Source organism: Exophiala bonariae (genome assembly GCF_035927105.1).
Source record: "Exophiala bonariae strain CCFEE 5792 chromosome Unknown scaffold_34, whole genome shotgun sequence".
Lineage (NCBI taxonomy): Eukaryota > Fungi > Ascomycota > Eurotiomycetes > Chaetothyriales > Herpotrichiellaceae > Exophiala > Exophiala bonariae.
Window position 1 is genome coordinate 288,434 of NW_027042509.1, and position 27,583 is coordinate 316,016.

Consider the following 27,583-nt stretch of genomic DNA (forward strand, 5'->3'; position numbering starts at 1 on the left):
TGTCTGTCCATCCGAACGTTGTTCTTAGGGGTGGAATATGGTGTCGATCAGATTCAAGAAGCCACACCCAAGTCAAAGGACGTGCCATCTACCAACAAAGCCTGCCGGCGTGAACCTTCTCTCAGTGCTGTCAATGGGTTTCAAGAACCCGAAATCGAATTGGCATGTTCCGCAAAGATACCAACGATCGACAGGGATTCCGAAAACCAACGACAGGTCAGCACACTAGTGAACCGGTTAGATTTTGCGCTAGGGTGCCTTGGAGTTAGAACTCGAATGGGTCCGACTTCACAGCCTACACCTATAGTCTCCATGCTCTCACTCCATGGTCGTACTTGAGCTACCCAACGACAAGCTCCGCAAGAGTAACATGATTCCTGTTACTACGGACGGTGATTGATGGAAAAGCCACTAGTCTAATCAATCGTGAAAATGCTCAGGTCTGGGAGCACAAGTGAAGACACTGGTAGAGAGAGGTCAGGAATCCTATGCATCCATGACCTGACCATACCGCTAAGGATCAAAGACTTCGGCGTACAGAACTCCAATGCATTGCTTCCATAACCCATGTCCATTCCAAGAATATCACTCCAACCGAATGATGAAATATGCATGCGCTGGGGCTGAAAGTGGTCTTTTTGGTGTTGCACGGCCGCCCCAATCGCGGCCCTTTGCGTTCGGCTTCAGATGGAAGGGTTGTGGTAGCTTATCACCTTCATATTCGGACAAGTCATACTAGTCCTATGTCTCGATTCGTCAGTGCCACACGAGACAATGCCACCACTCCCTGAGACTCATCCCGCCTGACTCAATAGGTATTGAATCTGCAAACCTGCAGATCCCGTGGTAAGGCGGGTCGAAGATTCTCTCGAAGTCTTCTGGAATTCCAGAGCTCCATCTCTACCTATCTTCTTTGGCTTACTTCCGCGAAGCAGCTTACACTCTTCTCTGCCTCACCGGCTTTTCTACGACAGAATTTTCCTTTGCGCTGCATTCTACGATGGGTACGAACTCGAAACCGTGGTGGGTGATGCTATGTCTATGGACTGTCGCTTGTATTGCAGCTGATGCAAATCCGCGACTATGTGTTTGGACACAGCCCCGAGGTGCTGTGGTTCGCGACACCCTTTACATGGATGGAGGTCAAAGACAATATTGCCAATGGGATGCGACAGCAAGTGCCTGGCTAGACATGACTGCGGTTTCGGGTCCAGAGGAGGAACGTGGATATTTGTACACGCTGAATTTCTCCAAAAGCTTCGACGTCTCGACCAATTTCTCAGACATATTCACGATCCTGCCCACTGCAGGAGGGTTTAGCAATAATCCGCCATTCATCGACGGCTACATGTTTGCAGACGATTATGAATTTTACACATATGGGTATGTTTGAATTTCCAACCTTGGACCAAGATGGTGACTGAATAAAGTCTCTAGTGGATTATCCCTCACGGAAGCGGGTGAGAAAGCAGATTTGATCAATAATCGACTTTATCAACCCGAAGCTGGTTCCACAAAACAAAACCCTTACGAGAACTGGACTCCTGATTTTGATACTCACTATACCCCAACTCCCCCAATAAGCAAGAATGTGACGCATGGTGCTGGGGTGAGTATTCCAAGTGAACATCTAGGGTTTTATTTCTCGGGGATGCAAACTGAGTCTGGAGGCTTCTTGATAGCCTATACTGGTCTAGACCCAGTCTCTCACACGCTCGACAATATGTTGAAGATTGACATGAAAACAATTTCAGATGCAACTTGGACGAACACATCTCTTCCCGATCATGTCAGGGGCCGCGGCAGTGCTAGTCTCGTTTGGCTACCAGTTTCTGACCAAGGCCTCTTACTTGCCATTGGAGGCGTGAAAAACCCGGTGGATGTTTTCGTTGACTACTCCTCGAATGCTTCTTCACAGACCAACGCCAATAACGGGGGTCCTGGCTTCATGCAGAATATTTCAATGTACGATATCAAAGATGATGTCTGGTATAACCAAGAGACTTCCGGAGACGTACCACCACAGCTTGCAGATTTCTGCGCAGTGATGGCGCACCAGGACGATCCAACTTCTTATCAGATTTTCATCCAAGGAGGGTACAATGGTGTTGATCTGAACAAAGACCTGAATACAGATGTCTACATTCTATCAGTTCCCTCGTTTCACTGGACCAAGGTCACACCACTAAACCAGGATGGTGCGCGATGGGGACACGTCTGTGTAACTCCTTATCCTGATCAAATGTTCGCTGTTGGAGGTCAGGGTAGCTATCAAGACATAATGTTCTCTGGGGGAAAGTCTGTGGAGATCTTGAATCTGAATACGCTCATCTGGCAGGACAGTTATAATCCGGAAAAATGGTCAAAATACAAAATACCGGCTCAAGTCACACTTGCGGGAGATCCCAGTGTCGCTGCCGCAGGCATGGACGCCTCTCTAGCCTCACTCTTCACAAAGAAATACCAACAAGAAATTGTCACATGGTACCCTTATGTGCCAACATCCAAGGCCAGAAAGAGTATATTGGGGCCAGTTCTGGGAGGTGTTTTAGGCGGTGCTGCTCTCGTATTAGCTGCATTCTCTTTCTGGTTGTGGCGACGTCGGGAGATAAAGAAAAAGAATCGAGAGTCCAAAATGTCTACCGCAACATCAGAGACACTTCAAGGCTCCGGCGATCACCTCCATGGATGGTTTCGAGACCAGGCCAAGCAATCCGTGTCCGCAACTGCTATGGAGATGGACACTAGTGATCAGGCTACTGTGCTTAGCAATCGTCATCAAAGTCAAGGTGAGATCGCAGAGTTGGGAGGGCGCAGCATCTTCATGCCCAGAAGTTCAATGCAAACGAACACATCACTGCCACCAGAGTCCCTACCCGAAGTGAGTGGTGAGTCTCGAAAGATTGGAGAATTACCCGACTCTTCCACAGATTCTGGGGAGCAAGATTCGACAATACGTTACAACGAGCCCAACTATGGGCCACGAGGCTACGCCAATTATCCTCGAGTCAACAAAGGCGGCCTGAGCGCTGCAGGTTCCACTACCGGACAATCGACTTCGGAGAAGATGTCCTCGCTGGGTGCTGGCGAGAGCTCACTGCCAGAGAGGCACTCATTCCAGGGGTTTCCATTCAGTGAAAGTCGAAAGGATAATTACGAGCATGTCTACCTTGGCGGAGCCGCTCTGCCTACCAGCGAGCCCATCACAACACCCAAACAACGACGTATCGATGCCTATTTTGCAGCATCGGATCGCACAAACTTCGATCCGCTGCCGTCACCCAACAAGGCCAAAACTGATGAAGGCAGTTTCTTCGGACAGCCTCGCCCACCGAACGCGCCACGCCAGGAATCAAACGCTAGCAGTGACTTCGTCATCACGCCTCTAGCCATGCCTGATGATGCTCAACAAGCCGCGAACGAAATGGGGATGACGAGCGCCGCCCTGGCCACCTCGCCATTATCACCCATTCGACCCCGACACCGGCGTAACGGAAGCAGCATGAGCAGTGGTGGCCAGATCATAGCGGGTAACAGTGCATCATTGCCGTACCAAGCTCCCGAGGAGGACCACCGCCAGTCCGCCTTCATCGAGAACTTGCCTGAGAATCCGTCTAGGGCCCCGAGCATGAAGCGAAAGAATACAACATCCCGGACGCCACCACCACCCGTGGAAGAGGAAGATGCCAACAAGCAGGCAGAGCCCTAGATCCTTGAGAATCGTTGATACGATGATGACACGCTATGGACGAGAACGATCTCGTGAATGAATTTATCGATGAGCAAAGCCAATACCTGCGCCTTCTTCGTGGGTTTTACAGGTTTTTACGAGTATCATACTAGTACTTTGTGTGCAGCTTTCTGCAGTGTTCAAGTGAAGGGAGGCTTACTAACATACATGACATGATCCTTAATCGAGATCCAAAGAGATACGGAGTTTGCTGGGTAATGTACACGAGCTATCTAAGGTGAACAGACTTTGCTGGGTATCTTTGAATGATAATTTGGGAATGGATATTATTGTTGGTGCCTGCATCTCATCCTTTGATCGACAATGCCAATGACATGTGCCTTGGCCTATCGTGAAAGACCTTCTCGAGCAGTCCATTCTCGTGGTTGAACTTGTACAGCCAACCTTGGCGTCCAACGACGTAATAAGGCCCAAGTTAATTTGAAGCGAGTTGTCTTCGGTACTCCGTGCTGGCGTAATGCCATCCATTAAGGCAGCACTGACTAGCTACTTATGTACCTAGGATGTACCTTAGTACCTGTGCGCCTGTGCTTCGCCTTACCGCAACTTTTACCAGGATTGGATCTGGTCTAGACCTTAGACTCCAGGCCCTTGCTTTAGCTGCAGGAAAGGGCCGAGGGGCTGGAAAATCGTCCGCGATTGTCTTGGACTTCCGGAGAGATAGGTACCAAAAGTCCCGACATATTCGTGCAGATCCATATGGAGTCCCTGTTTCTGGACGACGTGCCCTGGTTAGACACACATAGATTTCTCTGCCACTCCCAAATACCCCAAGTGCGTTTATAATTGCCATTTAGTAATGCTATTCGAGGGGTGGTAGTTCTCCGACACATAATGGAATGAAACTACTGCTGGTCGTCCGGACAGGAACTCCTAGAAAGGTATTTACTTCGTTGTGCACTTTAGTAGAATGACCCACATAGTCGTCCACGGATGCCCGGACCAGCACACTATCCGCAGGACAATTAAGTGGTAAGCACCTCTGACCGAATCCCAACGGAGTTCCTCCCCCTTCGCCATCTTCGCCTTTGGCCATTACCACCGCGGTCAATAGTCAGCGGCCTCCCAACCTCCCATTGTCGAATGGAGATTGATGGTTGCTATTTGGATGGTAGTAACTATCTCAAGGGCATAGACGAGATTCTCGTACTCAGCTACTGTGATACCATTCCTTACCTGGTGGCAAGGCCAGTGCAGATACCTAATGGGCATAGGAAGTCCAAATGCCTGATTAGGACTCCTATTAGCGTCCATGCCTTGTGCAATGTTCGGTACTGTACCGCATAGGGCGAGTGTTCTCAGAGCCTGGGTGACCATGCCAATTCAGCAGCTGAGAGCTGCCGTGTGCGCCCTGGGCCACCTCAACGGCAGATCTATTTCTGTATTATATCTCCACACAGAATCGCTGGGCCTTGCAGCTGCCCTAAAATCTGAGGCTGCACGTGCTTGGAATGCGAGGTCAGGTAAAGCGCCTGCTTGGGTAGCAAAGCAAAGCTGGCTATGCTGCGCTGCGGAACCTTGGAAGCCACCAGTGGGTAAAGTGCATCCCAATGTGCCAAGAAGCCCTACGGCGTGACCTGCCCATGGTCGACTCACTCGAGCCGTTTGACCTGCAAAACGAATAGCGGTGGTGTTCAGGCACACCTCTCCAGAGCTTACACACTGTACCTCGTACCAGGTCCTGTTGATTGCTGCAATAACGTCATCTCTCGAAGCCAACAAGCGGATCTCAAGTGGAGGACATGATGAGTGACCCATTATCCGTTGCCGCTAGTGTGGCCGGCTTGCTATCTCTCGGTCTGCAGAGTACGGAGTACCTTTACAAATACTATACCGCGTGGCGAGATCAGCATCGAGACCTCGCCAAGGTCTCAGATCAACTTGGTGGCCTCCTCGAATCCCTCCAGTTTATCGACGAGATTGTGCGTACGCGCACATGGCGGCCTTCCGAGCAGTTGATCATACAGGATATTGAAAAGTCAATCATTCGCAGCAAGGACACTATAAATGTCCTACAAACTGAGGTTGAAAAATTTAAACATGAGCCCGCTGGCAACTGGAAAAAGACGGCGGTGGTGGTAGGGCGACGGGCGGCATACCCATTCAAAAGAAGCACCTTAGAAGATCTAGGCGACGATGTGAGCGATTTTCGCGACAACTTGTCGGTCGCGCTCCAGGCACTTCAGCTGAAAGAGCATCACAATACACAGGGCGATATTGAGGAGGTAAATGCTGTTGCCAGGGACATACAGGCACGGAGTGTCAGTGTCGATCTGCGGCTGTGGCTCAGGGCCCCCGATGCAACCATCAACTTCAATATCGCAGCGGCCAAACGACACGCAAGCACTGGGCAGTGGTTGGTCCAAGGTCCAGCTTATACTACATGGCTGCAGCAGGACAACTCATTCATCTGGCTATATGGCTTCGCTGGCTGTGGAAAGTCTGTACTGTGCTCTACAGCGATCCAGCATGCCTTTCGCCGGCGACAAGCATCCGCCACCAGTGCGGTCGTCTTCTTTTTCTTCGACTTTAGGGATGAGTCGAAACAAGATGCTTCGGCAGCGTTGCGAGCGTTGCTACTCCAGCTTTGTGGACAAGTTCCTCGTCTGGAAGCAGAGATGACCCGCCTGAAAGATTCCAATAATCACGGCACTCCACCAGTTCATGTCTTACTTGAGTATCTGCGACAAGCTATTGTCCGGCAGCACCACACCTACATTTTGCTCGATGCCTTAGACGAGAGCCCCTTAGATACCTCCCGAGCCGAAGTGCTATCAGTAATCGACACCATGCGACAATGGCAGCTGCCGGGCTTACATTTATTGGTTACTAGTCGGGATGTTCCCGACATTCGAACCCACCTACAAATCCCAGCACTCCAGCAGGCTATCGGACATATCTCGTTCAAGAACGACTTCGTTCAGCAAGATATCTCACGGTTTGTAGCTTTTCAAGTCGACAACGATCCTCTGCTCCGACGTTGGGGTGATCATCGAGAGAAGATCAAGAATCATCTGATCCAACACTCGGGTGGAATGTCAGTCATTTCGTGACTTACCGTTTGATACCTCTGACAGCTAATCAATGTCTAGATTTCGTTGGGTCGAATGCCAGCTTCGGCCGCTTCAACAGTGTCCCCAGAGCGAAAAACACCTGGAGAAATGTCTTCGCACCCTGCCACAGTCTCTTGATGAGACATACGAACGGTTGCTCTGTAGCATCGAGCTCAGAGAAGAGGCGCAAAGGATCCTTTCGCTTCTTTGTTATGCAATACGGCCGTTGTCCATCGAGGAGATCCTCGAAGCTCTTGCCGTTGATATTGACGACCTCGAATGTTATGATCCCCGCAGTAAATTCTCTGGCGGCGCAGAAGACGTCTTTCGGACCTGCCCCGGCCTTGTTGACATCCATCTCCGGACTGATGGTGTTCAGGAACTCCGGATTGAACATTTCTCGGTACAGGAGTACTTACAATCTGATCGCATTCGAAGTGGCCGTGCGGCCGACTTTGCTTTATCAGGCCCATTACAGCATGGGCGGATCAGTAAGACTTGCTTGCTGTATCTGCAGCACGATAGATTCCTCCGACAGAGTTTCACTCCAGATCTGGTGGGACAGTATGCCTTTGCGAAATATGCTGCGGGGTATTGGTTCCAGCACTATGACCAAGCGGATGCCCAATTTGCCGGAGAGCTGTCGGAGGTGGTTATAACTTTGTTGACAATTCGCTCCACCAAAGAGCGTTGGCTCCGGCTATACAATCCAGATGTACTTACCGGACATACCGTAGTATACGACATGTTCGCCAAAATTCCTCCTTCGGCAACGTACTATGCTTCCTCTCTTGGCCTGGATAGAGTATTAGGCTCTATTCTAGCTTTGTCACCAGCAGATGTCAACGCACAAGGGGGCGAGTATGGCAACGCACTGGTGGCGGCATCGAGCCGTGGTTACGAGAAGGTGGTGCAGATGCTGCTGGACCACGGTGCCGATGTCGATGCACAGAAAGGTACATATGCCACTGCACTCCAAGTGGCCTCATTCCAGGATCATGAGAAGGTGGTGCGGATGCTGTTGGACCACGGGGCCGATGTCGACGCACGAGGAAATAATTCCTATAATGCTCTGCAGGCGGCATCATGCAATGGGTTTGAGAAATCGGTACAGGCACTGTTAGGCCACGGTGCCGATGTCAACGCACCAGGAGGCCGCTATGGTTGCGCACTACAGGTGGCATCGTTTCAAGGGCATGAGAAATTGGTACAGATACTGCTCGACAATGGTGCCGATGTCAACGCACAAGGAAGTTTTTACGATAACGCTCTACAGGCGGCATCGTATGGTGGGCACGAGAAAGTAGTACAGACACTACTAGATCACGGTGCTGATGTTAACGTACAAGGGGGCTTGTATGGAAATGCACTACAGGCGGCATCGTATGGTGGGTACGACAAGCTCGTGCAGATGCTATTGCTTCACGGTGCTAATGCCAATGCACGAGGAGGCCGCTACGAGAACGCACTGGATGCGGCGTCAGTTCAAGGGCATGAGAAGGTAGTACAGATACTGCTCGACAATGGTGCCGATGTCAACTCACACGGCGCGCTCAACGTGGCGTTAACATATGGCCACAAGAAAGTGGCTGACATCCTTACGAGAGCGAGCCGTGACTGGCTGCAGACCACTTGATCTCGGCCTAATATCTGCCCAGGTGCTCTTATCAGCCAGGAAAGGGATGAGGTTATTACAGTAGGCAGGGACTGGGCTACCTATCCCACCTGATCCGGCGCAGTTGATACAGGATACCTCCTCAGACAGCTTTATAATTGGATCCTCTATGTGGAACTCGCGCCTACATTTGGGCGTCTATGCATATCCTAGCATCGAGAAGCTTCCATCGGATTTTTTCCATTCAGCTCAAATTGAGTACAAAGTCCTCTCCTGCCAAAGGGATACACGTCAATTGTTTCATTAATTGTAGCGAACTATTACCTAGATAGGTTACGACGGCTCAATGGAGTATCGTACCTATGCAACGAGAAGTCAAGAACTGAGAGAACTTGTGCCAACAACCCTAGATCACACGAGACAGTGGGGCTGTCCGCGATTGTGCAGTCACGACCAGGCTTCGTGCTCACCATTTCCTTTTGTCGTTTACGCATCGATGTGCGGTCTCTTCCAAAGCCGGAGGCACCTCTCTCGGCAGCCAGTGAGTCCTCCGTGCCTCAGTTGAAAACTGCCAATCCCTTCCATTCCCATCTGAGTGCCTCATGAACACCACGGGTTGAAATCTTTAAACTACTCTCACACTCGTCGATCCATGTGGCCCATCTGAGAAGTGTGGCGAGTGGTCTGCCATATGCCCATCTCAGATGGCATGTTTCCCGTTAACCAGGGCTCTCATCGCGTCTCGCATCGTGTTCTCCACATGGAATAGTCGTGGTTGATCAACGCTCAACAACAGCCAGAAACGCCTGTTGAGCAACGAACTGCCCCACGACAGCCTGGGTAGCTTGAGCAGCAGCTGAAGCGAGTGTTCCAACGGGGCCAACAATTGGGATGAGACCACCATCAAAGTCATTCGAGGTGGCCACATCGGGATCTGGATAGAACCAAGCAGCAATGGCAATGATGATGTAAACAACCTATATGATGGGTGAAAAAGCTGTCAGTGCCATACAACAACGATGATCCTTGATATAATGCAACAGTGTAAAGAATATTTTTAACTTACCACCAACAAGGCGCCCTCGAGATAATTACTCTCTTTGTCTCTCAAGAAATTTCCCACGACAAGGATACTCAGGACGAGAAGGGCGATCATGAAAATCTCAAAATTCAAATCCATCTTTTTGCCTAGAGCCCAACCGACAAGCACGACTAGCGGCCCATTGAAAAGGGCGGTCTGAATGGACGGTCCCAGACAATGATATAATGCAAAGTTCATCTGACCATCCCAAGCCTCATCGATCGCAGTGAGATGCTCAGCTGCCTTCTCAACAAGTGGCAACAAGATCAAACCCAAAAACTGATCGGGCACACCAGAGTGGACGACTAGTTCAATTTGCTCCACGAGGAAGAAGGCGAGAAGTGTGACAAAGAATAAGCTCGTGACGATGGCAAGTACACATTCACTGAATGTGAGTTTCTCCTTTTCAAGGTCATAGGCGTGGTCGGCATCACGAAGCTCATCAGCCTCGAGAATCTCGTCGAAGATGCTGTGCTGCGAGCGTGCATTGAACACAATGTAAATACCAAAAGCGATGATCAGAATCACACTTGTCGCTTGGCTCATCTTCAGCACATCATCTTGCAGTTTCTGGCTGGTTAATTTACCCAGTGCTCGGGTCTCTCCTTTCAAGGCAGAATAGAAGGCGCTAGGGATCAGCAGACCAAAGCCTGCAACAAGCAACAGACCGGATCCAACTTCACTGACTGCAGCGTGGAAAGTCTGAGTCTTTTGTCGAATGCCCCCGAAGAAGAAGCACAGACCGAGACACAACAAGAGGTTCGTGAGAATAGAACCCAATATCGCGGCTTGAATGACAGGGATGAGATTCGACTCTTCTGCCGAGTTGTCATCATCTCCTGGTTCGGGATCCTGGTGCTTGACGATCAAGATGACAAAAAGCACGATCTCCACAATGCTGCCCAGGGCAGTTTCGATCAGAATGCCCGCAACCTTTGGCATCTTCCTGGCGAGCTCCTGGCCCGCGAAGCCGAGGAGGTTCGCAGCTGGGATCATGCCCACGTAAGCGGTCGCAAAGACCCATTTCTGCAATGTTTCACTGTGCTCGCCAGGCAGGAAGTGCAGGATGATAGCAACCAGCACGAATGGCCAGAAGACATTGACGATCATGGAGACTCGGGACGAGCTTCGAAAAAGGATCTTGAGGAAGGAGACTGGATGGATTCCTGAGCGGCCAGACTCGCCTTCGTGGTGGATTGAGAGAAGACCTCCGCCGCCGCCACCGTGGTTGCCATGGTGCGGCTTTGGAGTGGTGCCGTCGTTATGCTCGGAGCCCGTAGGTAAGATGTGATGGATCGGGTTCGAGGGCCCCGAGTTCTCGTGAGAGCTCATGCTGAGTCGAGTAGATGGGTGGGTACCTCGTCTTTTACAGCTTCAAGATGGGGGAGTCTGTCCAAGACCCGCTGTGAAGTCCCTTGCTATTTAGAGAGACACGACACGTCTGGTGTAAGATCAGACAGCTAGATCTTTGCTGTCTCAAGAAGAAGATTCGAAGTGCAAAGCTCAATGTTCAAGTCTTCCCAACGGTCCGCAGCTCAGATTTCTCTCTTTTCTTTTCAGACTTGGTCGTAGATTTCAAGCCGTCCCTGAAGGTAGGATGAGGTAGAAACGGAGTTCAGGTCATGTATGGAGCACATACATTCAACTCGTGCTCCAGAATCGACTAATCGCCCAAGCTTTCCTCTTTTCTTTCCTTGCTTCAGAATTCTGATTTCTTTTTCTTCCTTTTCTTCTACCACCACTTACGTAGAATGAAGCAGAAGTTCGGGTTCAGAAACACGGCGGTGAGAAGCTCGTTCGCAAGAAGTTGCTCGAGTGACAGATTTGGGGGTGGTTGGTGGTGGCGGAGCAGTGCCTGTGAGGACAAGACAAGCCGAGGCCAAGACGCCTAACTCCCTAGTAGAGCTGCAAAACCATGTTATTGCAGCTTCTTGACAGCTGAACAAACAGCTTGATCAGGATCTGATTGATTGACTTGCTGCAAAGGAGGAGAAGGAGCTTGAAAGGAGCTTTTAAGGTGGAGTAACTAGTTGGCTGCAAATAGCTCAATTGAGGTATCCAGCCAGTTTTCCAGATACAACTTGTGAGGCAATACTTGCGATTCAGTGACCTCATTAATAAAAGGATATATGTAGGCTATAGAAATTTCATCGCTCATCTCATTCTTCTTGTGCTTGCTCAACGTGGCTAATCCATCAATAAAAGTAGCTTGTACAAGATAAAATGATCAATCCATACATCCTGGGGAGTGTATCCACTCCGATAGCGCACCCAGAAGGTCTCAGAGTATAATACTCTGGATAGGTGCCACCAAGGCATATGAATAGCAGATAGACTAACATATCATCTCACCTCTTGGTCTTGCACATAAAATGACGAGGCACAGCTCAGAGAAAGTCGTCATTGCAACTAATGTCCCCAGCTGCCTTTTCTGGCTCTTGCACCCCAGTCCTCCTTTGCACCAACAGGACCAGCCCGCGCATCAGCAAAGTTGGGACTTTGACGAGCCCATTCTCGGACATAGAGTCTCAAGGCTTCCCATCTTTTACACTTGCCGACAACTTCACTTTCGTCTGCTCCGTCGCCTTCAGGCGCACCAACATAACCTTTGGCGTCAACATTGTAATCGTCCCGCCGGAGCTCGTCGATTGGTATCCGACTGATCTTGCTTAATTCCTCGTCAAACATATGCGCAAGACTAGGATATCCAAGGCTCAAATAGTTGTAGATCTGGGTAATGACTCGAGCGGGGAATTCATCTTCGATTTGCTTCTCCAGGTGCAATTTTCGGTCGATGGTGCTAGTAAACACATCATCTCCATCCTGGCTGCGAGGAGGAGTCAATGGTAGGAATGCTAATTGCTTCCTCCGACCAGGAGTCTGGTTCCCTCGGCCGGGTGTCTGACTTCCTCTTATGGCAAGAGACACCTCGAACGGATTATTTCTCTCCACTGCTGGCGTTTGTGGAGCAGGAGTCTGGAGACCACTTAACAATCCAGTTTGAGGTTGTGCAGGTCGACTTTGCGACGCCTGACATAAACCCATCCACAGACCTACGCCCGCATTGTTTTCAGGTCGAGAATCCGTTTTCCACAGATGAGGAGACTGCGGGCTTGAAACTTCATCGTCGCTATCTGCATTTCGCGGTCTCGGGATCTGATCAGGATCACAACGAGTCATTTTGGGTGATATTGTGTAAGGGAAGACAAGATCTGATCCCAGCATTGGAGGTGAGGCAGCTGCTCGCATTTTTGCGAGTTCGGAATCTTCCTCTGGTCGTGGCTTTTTGGCCTTTTTGACGCCCTTTGCTTCCATGGCATGTCGGGTGGCCAAAGCTGCTGCACTGAACCGACTTTGGCCAGCAGTGTCTGCTTTCAGGTCGCGTTTCGCTTGTTCAAGCTGTTCATGATGCTTACGCATGTTGGCCATTTCGAGGTCAAGTTCCGCTGCGGAAGAGCGGCGGAAAGTTCTGACATCGACACCCTTCTCACCGTGAAACATAGGCACAGGTAAGGGTCCATCTTCATCATCGTCGTGGGATATTGCGAAATGATCAACCGGTTCATGTGGCCTTTCATTGATGTAGGCGGCCATGGCCTGTTCTTGCAATTCTTTCTCCGTCACCGTATCTGCAGCCAGGCGAAGGACATAGTCGGCGTAACTCTCCGTAGGGTCAGGGTGATTTGTATTCTTTCTATTGTCGACGTCTAGTGATGATGGTGAATCGCTCAGAGATGGAGTATCAGAGCTTTCATCTTCAGTCGTGGACTCTATCATGGGCAAATCAGGGACAACGAATGAATGTTGACGAGTGATCTCGGGGTGTTTCCGAGCCAAGGCAGCTGCTGAGAATTTAGATTGCTCCAAGTCAGCCACTTCATCTACCTCTTCCTCTCCAGAGGAGGAATCGTCCTGAGGAGATGGGGGGCTCTGTGAAGTCGGGGACGGATTGTGGACACGCCGATAAGAACCCTTGGCTGTCTCTAGCAACTCTGGAGAGAACTTGCGGGGTCCCGAAGATGCTCTACTAGAAGTTGTCGAGAGTTCCGAAGCTGGACCGCCGACTTCTTCATCCGAGTCTTGGGTGTCAGTCTTCCGTCGACGCCGCCGTGATGTAGAGGTGGTTTCTATCGGCTCGGGAGCAAATCTCCGTCTGGGACGAGGAGTTGTCTCAGGATCGTCTTCAGGTGCGGAAGACTTCTTCTCCTTACTGCTCCTTGTGGTGGTCTCAATCGGTTCAGGTGTGAATCTAGGACGGGGTTTGGCTGAGCTGCCTTCCACCTGTGGCTTGGGTTTATCTTTACTCTTCCTTGTGCTTGTCTCGATGGGCTCAGGGGCAAATTTCCTCCGTGAGGTGCGAGTAGATGTCTCAACAGGTTCAGGCTTGAAGCGTCTTGGTTTAGTCGAGTCTTGATTTTGGGAAGATTCCGACGCTGGCGTGGTTGATAAAGGCGACGTACGCTGTCGGTCTTGATTGGAAGATTCTGAAACCGAGATCAGTTCTTGGGGCTCCACCTTCTTTTTGTGAGAGGAGCGAGTGGTCTCCTCAATAGGCTGGGGAAGGAATCTGCGAGGCTTGGTTTGGGAAGGCATGGCCTGGTTATCTGCCTTCTTGTCTGGGGTTTCGGAAGGGGCGCTCGACGAAAGAAGATCTGAGGGGTCGTTGGCTGAGCCTGAGATCGGAAGAGTAGTCTGGATAGCGTCGGGAGACATATTCAGATTCCTGGGAGATGGCGGGGAAATTGACATGGCGTGCGTTGGTAGGTGAACGGATAAGCATGTTCCCCTTGTCTAGAAGCACACGAGCATGAAGCCCAGAGTCATGCCGAAGGTATAAAAATGCGGGGAAAGATGTTTGACGAGTGAGTGTATCGGGCGTATACGGAGGTGATATGTATACGTGAAGTAGGAGGACAGGAGGAGGATGATAGAGAGGAGAGTGGATCCTTGTGTGCTTGTCGGTGGAGGAGGGCGAGAGCAAAAGTCCCGAGGGCTGGGCTGAGCCGGACGTATGCAGCTTCGAGGAAGGCAATCTATCAGGATGAGACTGGCGGACGCACGGGTGCTGGTGGTGGTGGATTTGTTTTTTTGGAGGCCGTCTGTTGTAGAGCAGGGAAATGAGGGCTACTGCCGGGAGTCTTCGTATCTCTTTCTGAGCAAATTAAACAAGACAAGATTGTCAGCGGCAGCTTGATTGCTTGGTCTGAAAACCCGAGACGAGAATGAATGGTGAGTCAGGTTAGAGGGTAGGGACGACCAAAGGAGGTATCTGGCAAAAGGAAAAGTCAAGACGAAGTGCTCGCACAAGCAGGCAAGTGGTATGAGATGCGTAGGTAGGGATGGAGCAGTGATGACATAGTTGGGGATGTCGGAAGCCTGAGGTAGGCTACAAACTAATGCTAGGCATGCCCTTAACTAATCAGGCCTTTCCCTTATAGGGAGTAGCGGGCCGTCAGAGCCCCAATTAACGGTACCCGGCTCGTCGGCCATCGTTGAGCCATTGTGAACATGCTAATTGACCCGACCACTGCCTGGACGCTCTCGGCGGACATGTGGATAGAGGCACCCAAGGGGATACCCTCCAATGGAGGAGTGTCTGGAGTTTTGCTGGGGACTTGAACCATTGCCCACCTCCATTGCTCCACGGCATAGCCAATACCTCGGACTCAATATCACCAACATGTGAACTCGATGCTTCTAGCATCCTACCTATCTCAACACCACTTCAGCTGAGGCGGTGAGACAGCCATATTAACAACATCCAACCATCACCTAGATAGGATATCCGATGATTCATGATTGGCCGTGGCTTCAGTTGAGTAGCAGGCCGTGCATGTTCAACGCGCTTGAGAAATCCAACAATATCCTGCCCTTATTTTTTTTGTTTACATCCCACACCATCCCATCCCATCCCGCATCTCGCCAAATCGATAATCCCCCTTCCCCTCATCTCATCACTTTTATTCCGTATTCCGTACACTTTACGCGTTACGGAGGATTGACTCATTATTTGGGCAGCCTTTTTTGCTCGGAATGAATAGCCCGACTTACTCTGGTGGCTTGAGAATCACTCGTGAATACCTTCCGTAGACCATCATAGGGCGTAAACCCCCGTACCGTAGGCTTGCTCAACTTGGTCACTTACCGAATATTCCACCCTAGTCCGGGACGATTTCGATAAACCACATTTCCCCGGATTTTTAGGGAATTGATATTTCGTGAATGGCGTCCTAGCCCAGACCGAAGTCAGGGCGGTGAGTTTTCGCACGCACGGGTACCTACCTTAGAAGATTTATGACCTGGAGGCTCTATCATTGGTGTCTCTCTGCTGTAGGTACTTTTACCAGGTCCGTTCGTGCGTGAGACATCTGGATCGCCGACCCACGAGTCTTCCACGGGTCATTTGATGCGTGCAATGTCTTTAGATCGCCGAGCATATATCATATTACTGTTTCTGATCCTTCATGGAAAAAGGTAGTGATTGTCTGCTCCTACTATGAAGAAGAAAAGATCTAGGCTGGTGTAGCATGTGATTCTTCACCGGGCGCGTGCATGATACTATGCATGATCTGTCGACTGGAGCCACCCAGTCTCCAAACAGTGCTCGTACTTTGATAACCGCATTTAGGGAACGACTGAGGCAAGATCTACTCAAACTAACATTGACGCCCTTCCACCTTCCACCCGAACATGCATGCACATGGACCATGATTTTTGCGGTCTGCCCTTTTGGCTGCAAAGTACTCGCCATGATCCAATCACGACACACCCGAATTTCCCCGACATCAAGGTTTCTCATGCCAGTCTGCTGCATCTGTCCGTGCTCCCCATGTATCCTCGCACGCGGTCACCTTCCTGTCACTCATCCCTGTAGTCATCATAGATTACCCCATACCGTACCCGTGTCCCGTATCCCGTATCTTGTGCTCATCCCTCAAAATGTCAGATCATACTTCGTAGAAGTGTGGTCAAGCTCAGGGACCAAACATCACAGCCCTTGAAGTTGAATCAATCCGAGTCCTCCACCTGCGCCAGCTGAGAATCCTGCCTGACCATGATCTTGGCCAACCCTGGTTCCATGTGCAAGCTATTGCTCATGCCATCCGATGCTGTCATGTCCGAATGGCTTGAGCTGACTCGAAGGCTGCGTCTCCTCTCCCGTTGCTGATGCAGCCCGGGGAACACACGAGGCTCTTGCCCAGAGATGTGTGCGTCCGAAGGATGAGACGCAGGAGGAAAGAACGCGTTCGAGGTCGTCCGAGATCTCGTGGGTGATAGATTTACCGGGGCACGATCTGATGATGGCCCTGCCTTGGCATGTGGGTACCGCGCTGTTTGAGCTGGTGGGATCGAATCGGCTACCGTCGCATAGTATTGGCGAGGTGACTCAAGTCCTTTATACACTTCATCGATTGGTGTAAGCGCGTCGTTTGGATCTGGCAGGTTCGGGGTACATCGGTCGAAATGACTGTAGTCATTGGTATATCGTGCAATGAACGAGTGCTCGGCTTTCAGAGTCTCGTGTCGAAAAGCTTCTCGCACGTCTGGCACGTTACATTTGGATACGTCGTTGCCCAGCACCCCAGGAAGATAGCAGAATCTCCCCAGCCACCGCTGTTTCAAAGATAGTTCAAAACCACACTGATCTACCGAGTGTTTGGCCAACTCACACATGTCAACCGCACTGAGCTTGTAGATCTGTGCTGCAACCGAGTATTCTTCAATCAGTGGTTCCTTGGTGAAGGCAAATTGAAGTGGATCGTCGGTCGAGAGCGAGACATTCAAGCCCTTCTTGAAATAACTGATGAACGGATTCCGATCGTACGTCAAGAACAGAGCGTTGTTGCTCAGTGGAGACATGGCGACGCCAATCTGTTCCAGATAAAATATATACTGGAGTAGCGGCACTTTTCGAAGCATGATACCATGACTAATGCTATGACAACAAAGAAGTGCTGCTGCCAGATGATCCGTGTCCCCTGCCTCGCCACAGTGAGGTCGCAACAGAAACGTGTTAAATCCTCTTTGTTTGCGCCATGTGTTCAACGACGTCATGTTCGCGAAGAGGTAATAAATCCAGTAACCATATGGTGGATTTTGCTTCGTATTCCACTCTTTGGGTACGGGGAACTTGCGATACAGTCGTCGCTCAACCTTACTCTCATCATCCACACTGTCGAAGCCAATCACTCTTTGAAGGAAGATATGAAGCTTGGGATGAGTCGAAGGGTCTTGCGTGACCTCGAATAACGGCTGGAAAATGTTGTACAAGCACTGTTCGAAGTTTTCCATCGTCTTCATCGACTTGTACAGGACGTACAGCCGGGGAATCTGAATGAGCCATCTCACATTGTGTGAGAAAAGTCGGTTGTCCACCACCCATGCTGCAAGTTTGTCCCACTCCTCAATATTGCGACCGTATATACTGATACGCCATTCGACCTAACGCACTATTAGCCACTTATCGTCAAGAAACAAGAAGAAATCTCACCATTTGATACTTGCTCGACTCGAGATCAGAGATGACCTCACGAGTAATGTCTGCCAAATATCGACCTTTGATGTAGTTGTCCGTCTTCAGAAAGATATCTCTCAATCTGGACTGGCCAACTGGGTTATACTTCAGGTTAAATTTGTCAAACCGATGGAATGAATCAGTATGAGCGTGCATATCCAAAGTGTCGATGCTGAGGTCATAAGCAGTAAGGTTGATGCTTTCGAAGACCTCTTTCAGAGTCAATTTCTTGCCATCTCGGTCAAGTACGACTTCGTCAGGGCATTTCTTCATCTTGCTCTTGATGAAGCGTAGAAGATGCTTCTGATTCATGCAGGCAGAATGGTGCACGTGAGTATCGACTTTTCTCACGTTGTAAAAGTCACGATGCGGGACTTTCTTCGTGTCTGCCACTTCTTCGTATTCGTTCAGCAAGGAATAAAGGTTATACCGTCCTTCCAAATATTGAAGACGTCGATATGCAAAGCTCTTGGCCGGTCCGTCAGACGCAACTTCCAGGATGGTGTCGAGAGCCATGTAGTAGTCTCTCAGTGAGGGAATCTGGACGATGGGTTTATCATTTTCATCATAAACTTGATACACACTTCCTTCGTCCATGGCAAATTTGAGATTGGCACGACCTTCCCCAGGAATGAAACATTCACTAATATCGAAATCTTCACCAATCGAGTGTCCCGCTTTTCGAGCCTTTTTGAAAGTAGGAGATGATGGGGTGTCCTTTTCGGATCCGCCTTGACTGGCTTCTGTTGCAAATCTGCTCATTTCGTTGGTATTGAGGGCTGCGTTGGCCTTGGCATCGGCCATGTAGAGACTGCTTGAGGTACTGTTAGGTGGGATGATGTCGGCTGTGGGCTCCCGGGCCTTGTGCTCGTTCCAAACAGGATTTGGAGGAGGTGGATAGATCTCCCAGTCTTCGTCGTCCTTGGGGTTATCTCCTCTGCATTGAAGTGAGATCTTGAGATACTTCTGCCTCAAGTCAAGTAGTGTCTTGATCTTGTCACAAATGGCCTGGACTTCACTGACAATGCTCTCCTCGTTTGCTGCAAGTCCACCGGGGCCATTCCCCAGACCCATCCCTGCACCCGCTCCATGCACGCCTTCGTGAGCCATCAATGGGTCCTTGAACTCATGAGGAAGACCAGGATGATGCTTGTGACTACGAGCTGCGGCGTCAGCCAGCAATGCAACATCAGATCCATGCTGATGTCCTGTTTTGGTCTGTAGAGTAGGGAACTGCTCTCTCGAATGACTGAGGTTCAGCCCACCTGGACCGCCACCTCTCTGACTGTGTCGGGATTGTCGGGATGCAATGCTGGAGACACGGTTCAGCGCAAAGTCCCCATCCAACGCTGCAGGCATGGTAAACGACTTGCTCAGTGACGAGGGGCCATCAAAGTCCTTCTCGGATTTGGTATCCATTCGATGACGCTGGTAGATCAATTTCGCATCGGCATAAGAATCTCTTTTCTCAGCAGCATAATGATAGAAAGGATGAGGGACTTGATCATCGCCTTCGAGTTCCTCAGACGAGTTGGTGTCAGCGGTGCCTGGCGTGTTTGTTTGCTCATCATCGTCCTCCTCCAAGAGGTCTTTGACGGAAGCCTTACGGAGAGCACTTTGTTGCTGTCGTGGCTCATCCTGCAAGCCCGACATGCGTGATTTGTACACATAAACATCTGCCTCTTCGTCGGAGTCCCCCGTGCTGTGTTGTGGATGGGGTAGTACAGAGCTGTGGTTGTCCATAGTTGATTGTGCTCAACAGTTTGGATTAAATATTTGGTTATTGCAAGCTCAAGCAAGACCCAAGCACCTGTCGTTATTGAGTAGCACAAGTATTGTGACGATCGAATAGATACGTAGCAGTGATAAGCAGCCAGTTGGTCGATAGGATAGGAAACAGTCACTGCGTCACGCCTGATTCTCTAGGAATATCTACAGGATGATTCTGAAAAAGCCTGGAATTGTAACGATAGGCGTATCAATAGCAATTGTCGGTCAGTCACATTGAAGGGGCAATTGATGGACTCGGGGGGAAGTGGTCGTTGTATGTGTCATGAATTCTTGGCAGACTAGAACACGCGCTCACGTGCAGCTGCTACTCGCCGCTAACCCCTTAATGGGTCTATCTCAGTTATCAGTTTCAGATTACCAACAACCTCCGAGTCCACCGAAGACACTGGCGCCAACAATTATTGCTCTTGGGGCTAACCAATCACCCTCGGTTCACGCAGCTATGATGACTCACAAAGCCGCGGCCGCTCGCGGTGGAAGTGAGTTCAACAACTTCTCTTTGTGTCTCTGCATGTAATCCTCGAGACTAGCCACCTTGATGCCATACTTCTCTTCCAATGCCTTGACATCCACCTCGTGTGGACGAAGGTTCGTCAGCTTTTCAAAGACCTGGAAGAACTCCGTGTTCTGTGCAGCCTCGACTTCCTTAGGCGTGCGTCTGTGAAATTTAATATCGATACCACTCACACGAGCCAAAACGTCGCGCACTTCCTGAGCTGAGAGATTGTCACCTGCAATCTCGAATTCGTGGCCGCTGAATTTCTCTGGTTCCAGCAGTGCGGCCGCAGCATATTTGCCAACATCAACCTCGTCGAGGTAAGGCATAGTTAAACCTTCATCCAAAGAGGTTACCAGGACCCCTTCTGTCGGAAGCCGGGGGTATCCATGTGCTTGAGCCGAATGTGGCAGCAATAAATCATAGTTCAAGACTGGTGGACGAAGGATCGTGTAATGGCGAATTTGACTTTCTCGAACGGCAGCTTCAACTTCGGCTTTTGCTGTATAGTAACCGCCCAACCAAGGATGAATCGATGATGGCGTTGCAAGATCCTTAGAGAGGTCGGCCGTACGAGAAGTGGATGATAGGACAATGCTCTTCAGAGTCTCTCCAGCCCCAGCCTTGACTGCAGCGATGACACCTTCAGCTTGTTTCTTGGCCACACCAGGTTCAAAGGCGGACAGGTTAAGGAAGAAACCACTGACGCCAGTGGCCGCGGCCCGGAAGGCGTCAGGTTCTTCGTGGGTGCCTTCCCAGATGAGCACGCCTTTGTCTTTAAGTGTTTTTGCTTTTGGTGATGAGAGGTCCCTCACGACTGCGTGAACCTTCACCCCAGCGGCTAAGAGGCTGTCCACCAAGGGGCCGCCCTGTTGGCCCGTTGCTGCTGAGATCAGGTAGGTTGACATTTTGGAAGTCAATGATCGAGGGATTGCAATGATGACTGGAGAACCATTCGAAATCTCCAAGGTCATCCATCAACCTTATATACCACTCCATGCCGGCAAATACCGGCGATGGAGGACATCTCATTCATCGGTAATTACTAATAAGACAATTAGCAATGGCATTGATATCGTTAAGTCCGCGTTTCAGGCTTATATCAAAGGAGCAGTTCGACAGCAAGGTTGAGCGGAGCAGATTTCAAATCACGTCACAGAGCACACCTCTCCAAGTCTTCCTCGTTTACCACTTTGGGAACGTCTGGAGCAAGGCACTTGCAAGGGCCGTCCTTACGATTGTGGGTATAGGTAGTCGCGCTCGACATATTCTGTTAACTTTGTGTTGTTCTGACAGAAGCAAATCACGGGTTTGACAAGAGCACTACCATTGCCAACTGGCAACCATATCTCTGTCTCGGTTTACAACATTTTTCAGGATATTGGACTATTTAATCCTCGCGGATTGGATCATAATGATCCATATATTGAGATCTCTCTTGTCTAAGCCGGTCCACCAGATGTCTCCCAGCTGAACTGGAACTAGTGTATGGATAATCACAGGCAACTGCCGGAAAGTCCATATACCTCCACAATGATTCGTCTCCATTCTTCTCGAGGTACTTGCAAATCTCCCAGCAGTCGATCCTAGAACGCACGCGTGACCACCAACAGTCCTTGGCGCAGAGCAAGGCCAGCCAGTAGGACAGAAGCATGAGTGCTCTTATGTCTAAAGTATTCAGGAGGAGGACAAATGGTGAAGACAAACCCTCCAAGAATTGCATGTACTGAAGAAGAGCGAGGCCATTGTCCGGATTCAGAGATAAAAGGTGACACAACCTACAAAGCACACTCGAATAACGATCTTGTTTGGACATGGATGTTTCCTCCACGTCGAAAAGTATCACCCACTCTCGCGGAACTCCATCCGTTCCGGGGCTGTTGCCGTTCAATTGCAGAGTTTCCTGCGTTATCTCGCCAAATATACCCAGGCAAATGCTCTCCATTTTCGCGGTCGATTGGAAGTAACCAAGAAGAGATCCAAAATTGAGCTGGTTGCGAAGCCAGTGAAATGGGACAGGCCGGTTTTCGAGAGGCACCTCTGAATCTTCTGTTGCGTCTGCAAATGCGAGAGAACCTAAAAACATCGACGTCGTCATCGCGGTGTCGACATCAATCTTTGCACGCTGGGGAGTTTCCAGATAGTGCCTTAGACCAGCACAGGCCTTCATGGAATGAAACATCTGACTCGGACACCTGCGGCGGTACGACTTTAGGTGATATCGCCAGTGACATGCCGCAACTGCGAGCATGGAGTGCATGGCATGTGGCTCCTACGACACGATTAGCATGAAATTACCTATCGAGTATACCTCCTAATCGGTCGCTCTCATGGGGTTTGTGGCGTCGCCCTTACCGCGATGGCAATGCTAATGAACTTCTGCGACGCATCGGTCACCCTGCTCGGTATTGGCATCGTGGATCCCACGACAACAGTTAGGAAGTACTCGAACAGTTTCGAGTCCACATTAGGGAACCAATCCGTCGATACCGTGATGCGGACATTCTTATTAATTTGAGGCACGGGTACCAGCTTGCTACCATCATTGTTGCCGTTTTCATAAGCGCATTGTTCACCAATACCATATTTGACACAATTCTGGCATGTCGGTACCTGTTCATCACACTTTCCCTCACTGTAACTTTAGCGAACGAGCATAAATCATCATTTGGAGTCCTGGTCTCATGGATAAAGAACCCTATGTAGACAGACTGACCTTGACCCGCCGCCGTTTACATATCACGCAACCCTTATGTGACTTCCGATGCGCCTTTCGAAGCTTGTAGCTCTGAAGCCGTCCACCCGCGGCTTGACCTTTGGCAAAGGACAGTACCTGAAGCGTTCCTTCTCCCGCGTTGGGCATGGTTCAGGTACGGACGTAACGTACGACTCAGACTCTTCAAAGCACCCTGCTGAAGAGCGCAGGCTGTACTGTCCGTCTCTCGTTCTCAAAATGGGAAACGAGAGAGAGAAATAAAAGTTTGATTAAACCACGAACGAGTTTCAAGTGATGTCAAGTGATGTCAACAGAAGCACGAGTAGTCCGACGAAAGTCTGGATCGATCCAGCTACCAAGACGACGAGCCCGAAGTCGAAGTGGGCCCCCTTTCTCGTTTTCCTTTCTGGGACGAACTAATAAGTTTGGGCCATCTCTGCGTACTCGGAGATAGCTTCGTCCGATGTCCTGAATTCCCGGGACAAAGAGCAAGGCACTCATGGGTGGGTATGTATAGCCATGGGGAGAGCTTATTAGTGAGCAAGGAACTGCGGATTTCGAATAGGCTGAGAGAGTCGTCTGATTACGATGGATGCTGGAGGCTGTGCGTTTGGCGTTCCGTGCGGTGCGGTGCGTCGGTTCGTTTGAATGCGAGTTTGTATTTCGCGATACCTCGGTCGAGATTCACCACTCAGTGGGGGGTCTTTGATAGAGATATACAATCAAAAAGTAAGGTATTTAGAATCGAGTCAAAAGTGTACATTATTCATCACACTGTTGTATGTAGCCCAATGAACATTTTACGTTATTTTTCGAAGCCTTGTCCTTTCAAAGTTTGATCCCTATGCCTCAGCCCTTCCCAGCCGGAATATATCCAAACACCGTGCCCAAGAGAAAAAGAGATATGCTCGCTGGCTAAGATGGTAATACAAACCCAAAAAGAAAAAATCCCCGCCTTGAAAGAGATTGAGATACTCCAACCGACTCAGATCAGATCAGAGATCATCTCTTCCGCTGCTTGCTCCCAGGAAGATGGTCCAACGCGCCACAGATGAGCTCCACGAACCACGCGTCGCCCTTGTAGCCGTGGCACGCGTCCATCAGGGAGTTGAGTTCCTGCTCTTCGGTGGGCGTTGAGGTGTCAGCAACCGCGTTTCCTTCAATGTCTGTGCCATCGGTGGGGACGGTTCCGTTGAGTGCTGGGGTCGCGGAGGAGTCGTCGTCGTCGCCTAGATCGACGGCTCTATCGTCACCACCCTCTTCGCCGGTTGTAAGGGTGGTGTTCAATGTTCCGGTCCCGGTGGTTGTGGTTGTGGTGGTTCCGTTCAAGGTTCCGCTACCGGTTGAGGCAGTCACGCCTGTGCCTGTCCCCAGTTTCCAACCTTGAGCTGACGCAAATGAGTTCTTGGGCGGATCTTGGGGCCCCAATGTGCCTTTCTTCCAGCCGCCGGAGATACTGGTCGCATGGCCGGTACTGTCCTTGACGCAGTATTTGGAGTTGAACTGCGTGCCTTTGCGTTCTTTGAATGCGATGTTTGCCACGCGAGACCATAGGAATGTGGGGTCGCTGAGCATTTCCTCGGTCCACCAGAGCCGGCAGTCGGAGGCCTCGTACACGAAATGTAGAGGAGTCTCCGTCTCGTCGCCAATGCGGTAGTTATTGCGGCCGTTGACGGCGCCGGCGGAAGAGCGCAGGACTGGCTCGCCGTTGAAATATTCCCAGACGGTGCCGTTGACGGAGTTGCGGAACGGGTTTTGGGGGGTGTTCCAAAGTAGCTCGTACCATATCTCATCGATGAACGTATCGAAAGGGAAAACCTGAGATCCTTTTACGCCGCCGATCGCCTGCATTGGTCCAGTCTGTGGTCTACCACCGACGGAGACGAATTGAACACCAGCGTAGCTCTTAAGGTATTCGGAAAACACCGTGCAGGTGCTTCCGCAGTTGCCATCGTATAACGCAATTACATCCTGAGCTGCGAAGGGCTGTCTGAAGCCAGTTCTGTTGTTGGTTCCGGTGATGATGATACCTTCACCTGCGAAATCGGATGATAAGGGGTCAGTGTAGTTGTTCTGGAAGTATGCAGTGTAGTTGGCACCATTCTTCGGAAAGGGTCCATAAACTGCTTCAAAATTGGGGAAACTTCGTATTTCGGGGTCCACAATGCTTTGGAAAGCAAGGGGAGTGAAATAGTTCTCAGAGAGTTGTTCGTCGCTTACACCAGGGGTCTTCTCGGCTGCCGTAACACTATAAATCAAGTATGGTTAGAAAACTATCATCAAGAAGTCGAATTTCTGGACCTGAGTCAACAAAAACTTCAAAATTGGCACTTACTTATCACTGGCAATGTTGCCCAAGATCTCCAGCCCAAGGTGAGCACGCATATTTGATTTTGAATTCGGAGGCATGGACGGGAACAATTGGGCAAATGTATCGGTTCCAAGATCAACAAAACCACCTGAGCAATTGAATTAGTGCCGATCCAGAATTCTCCTGGCATTCGACGTGGGAACTTACCGCCATTGTTACGAAGATCGATGATCAACTTCTTCTTCTTGCTTTTGACAGCAGCGTCAAGAAACTTTTGCACCACAGTCTGAAATTCTTCCTCATAGCCCACAGCGGGGACTCCAGGAGCCATGAATGCGGTGATTTGGAGTACTGCGACGTCTGTATTACCAGTGTCGTTCAGATAGTACCCTGCTACAGAGTTTCCACTGTGCTTGATCACCGGGTAGGGGAAACCTGGGACTGTTGGTGACTTTGGTGAGCTTGGTGCTGTGGGTTCGGCAGTCTCTGTTTGAATCATACTCGCGGTGCTGGAAGGTAGGCTGCTTTGCGTGGTGGTGGCAGCGGTTTCGATGGCGCCACGACAAAGAACCTGATAGGCATCTTCACCATCTTCAACCCCTTCCAGGTCAACATTGATCAAGGCGATGTTGTTGAATGATCTTGTCGTTCCGTTTGCGAAGGTCAGGTTTGTGTGGGGTCCAGGGTAGTAGACTGGGACTTGGAAAGAGGTATCGGTCTGTTTGCCTAACTGGTAGAATACCTGGTTCCATAACGTATCGGGATCTTGTTGCTGGTACACGAAAGATTGTTCGACTAGAAAATCCACCACATCTGTACCGTCGATTTTGACGACCTCGGAGATCTTGGACCCGGTCAAGGGACTATTGATGCCGGTTTCGAGGTGCTGGACGATAAGGTCGTCTGGCACATGTTAGTACCATGGTGTTTGATCAAACTATGTTCCCAACTTACTGGTGTGGTAGACCTTGGGCGTTTCGACGCCATCCGCAGATATAGCAACCAAAGTGAAAGGCCGCACGAATGTAAAGCCGCCTATTAGATCAAGACTGAAGTAAAAGTGCCCGTCCTTGGATGCTCTGATGAAGGAGTCTATATCAAGCTGGAATTCATATTCGCTCTCGTATTCCCCCGCTTCGACCTTCTCTTGTATCGAGTCAAGAGCATAGTCAATATCTATTGCAGGGAAAAGATAGCCAGTGGGGGGCTTCTTGAGTATATCTTTTGTGCTCTGGAACTCGAGATATGCTCGTAGTGAATTGAGGAGGCGAATGGCAGGTTCTTGGTAGTTTGGCACGCTGTTCAAACATGCATAGGCAATATCGGCGGGAATTGTAACTGAGGTCACTACGGAGCAATTAGCAAAGTGAGGGAACAAGCCTGGACGGGGTGTTGCGTACATGTAGGCCTCGCAGCGAGCACTGAGCTGGAAGCACTTGCGGCGAGTGCACAGGCATTCAAGGATGCTGCAGTGGCAGTTGCAGTCTCTCGCCGGACTAGAGTGGGATCGGTAGGAGGAAGGGCGATGGCCAGGCCATTGACAGCTTCATAGAAAGCAAGGCCCGCAGCCAGGCAGGTTCGGAGCCACCCGCTTACCATTGTCGAAGAAGCGTGGGCAGGTGAACGATGGCTTGTTGACTACCAGCGCCTATTACAACGACGGTGACGATAGAAGGAGGGACAACAGTAAGGACTGAATTAGATGGAGCGGATATGATCTTGAGATGTATTTCAAACGAGAGTGTGTGGTGGTGAGACGGTGAATTAAGAAATGGCCCCAGGTGAATGAAATGGTAGATTTGAGCGGAGTGTCGAAGGATTGCGGCAAGGCTCCAGATGTTAAGTCATCATTTTAATTTTAATGATTCGCTACTTTCTGGAATTGGAATAGATGAATCTGGTGTTCGACAAGGCTGGGGTCGTTCTTTGACTCGGTCTGAATAGAGGAAAGCGGTAGCGAGTAGCCATTAAATTACGGAGACATGATCGTGTTGTCCAGGCTTTCCGGTCAGTGGTGTCAGCATTCACCTTTCGTGATCAAGCTTGGAAGAGTACAGAGTACGCATGGGTTTCCGTAATCAAAGTTGGAACAGCATGTTTCCGTACTCGTAAGAGTATAATGTGCACCCTCCGTACCAAAGAGGATCAATCGGCGAGTGGCCGTGTTGGTCGAGATGTTCATCCTTGAAGCTGCGGCTGAGGCTTAGAGCACCAAATTTGGACCCCGAAATCTGGAGGGAGTCGCTTGGGTTCT

The 27,583-nt window shown here is 50.2% G+C and overlaps 8 protein-coding genes across 8 annotated transcripts; 2 read left to right on the top strand and 6 right to left on the bottom strand.

Annotated features, from left to right (window-relative positions):
- Positions 1–1,000: 1,000 nt before the first annotated feature.
- Positions 1,001–3,709, top strand: LTR84_008938 (uncharacterized protein; the record flags this gene model as incomplete). Its single annotated transcript, XM_064852481.1, has 2 exons — positions 1,001–1,383; positions 1,438–3,709. The coding sequence occupies 2 exons, from the start codon at positions 1,001–1,003 to the stop codon at positions 3,707–3,709; spliced, it is 2,655 nt and encodes an 884-aa protein (XP_064701456.1).
- Positions 3,710–5,496: 1,787 nt separating this feature from the next.
- Positions 5,497–8,440, top strand: LTR84_008939 (uncharacterized protein; the record flags this gene model as incomplete). The annotated part of the gene is made up of 2 exons (XM_064852482.1): positions 5,497–6,788; positions 6,844–8,440. 2 exons carry the CDS (start codon positions 5,497–5,499, stop codon positions 8,438–8,440), a joined length of 2,889 nt encoding a protein of 962 aa, XP_064701457.1.
- Positions 8,441–9,198: 758 nt separating this feature from the next.
- LTR84_008940 (uncharacterized protein) lies at positions 9,199–10,832 on the bottom strand (the record flags this gene model as incomplete). The annotated part of the gene is made up of 2 exons (XM_064852483.1): positions 9,199–9,396; positions 9,486–10,832. 2 exons carry the CDS (start codon positions 10,830–10,832, stop codon positions 9,199–9,201), a joined length of 1,545 nt encoding a protein of 514 aa, XP_064701458.1.
- Positions 10,833–11,909: 1,077 nt separating this feature from the next.
- LTR84_008941 (uncharacterized protein) lies at positions 11,910–14,213 on the bottom strand (the record flags this gene model as incomplete). Its single annotated transcript, XM_064852484.1, has 1 exon — positions 11,910–14,213. One exon carries the CDS (start codon positions 14,211–14,213, stop codon positions 11,910–11,912), a length of 2,304 nt encoding a protein of 767 aa, XP_064701459.1.
- A 2,295-nt stretch (positions 14,214–16,508) lies between these two features.
- On the bottom strand, positions 16,509–19,758 carry LTR84_008942 (uncharacterized protein; the record flags this gene model as incomplete). Its single annotated transcript, XM_064852485.1, has 2 exons — positions 16,509–17,942; positions 17,992–19,758. The coding sequence occupies 2 exons, from the start codon at positions 19,756–19,758 to the stop codon at positions 16,509–16,511; spliced, it is 3,201 nt and encodes a 1,066-aa protein (XP_064701460.1).
- Positions 19,759–20,256: 498 nt separating this feature from the next.
- Positions 20,257–21,210, bottom strand: LTR84_008943 (uncharacterized protein; the record flags this gene model as incomplete). Its single annotated transcript, XM_064852486.1, has 1 exon — positions 20,257–21,210. The coding sequence occupies one exon, from the start codon at positions 21,208–21,210 to the stop codon at positions 20,257–20,259; it is 954 nt and encodes a 317-aa protein (XP_064701461.1).
- Positions 21,211–21,692: 482 nt separating this feature from the next.
- LTR84_008944 (uncharacterized protein) lies at positions 21,693–22,717 on the bottom strand (the record flags this gene model as incomplete). Its single annotated transcript, XM_064852487.1, has 2 exons — positions 21,693–22,574; positions 22,658–22,717. The coding sequence occupies 2 exons, from the start codon at positions 22,715–22,717 to the stop codon at positions 21,693–21,695; spliced, it is 942 nt and encodes a 313-aa protein (XP_064701462.1).
- A 1,303-nt stretch (positions 22,718–24,020) lies between these two features.
- Positions 24,021–26,928, bottom strand: LTR84_008945 (uncharacterized protein; the record flags this gene model as incomplete). The annotated part of the gene is made up of 5 exons (XM_064852488.1): positions 24,021–25,266; positions 25,354–25,477; positions 25,537–26,232; positions 26,284–26,676; positions 26,730–26,928. The coding sequence occupies 5 exons, from the start codon at positions 26,926–26,928 to the stop codon at positions 24,021–24,023; spliced, it is 2,658 nt and encodes an 885-aa protein (XP_064701463.1).
- Positions 26,929–27,583: the final 655 nt, after the last annotated feature.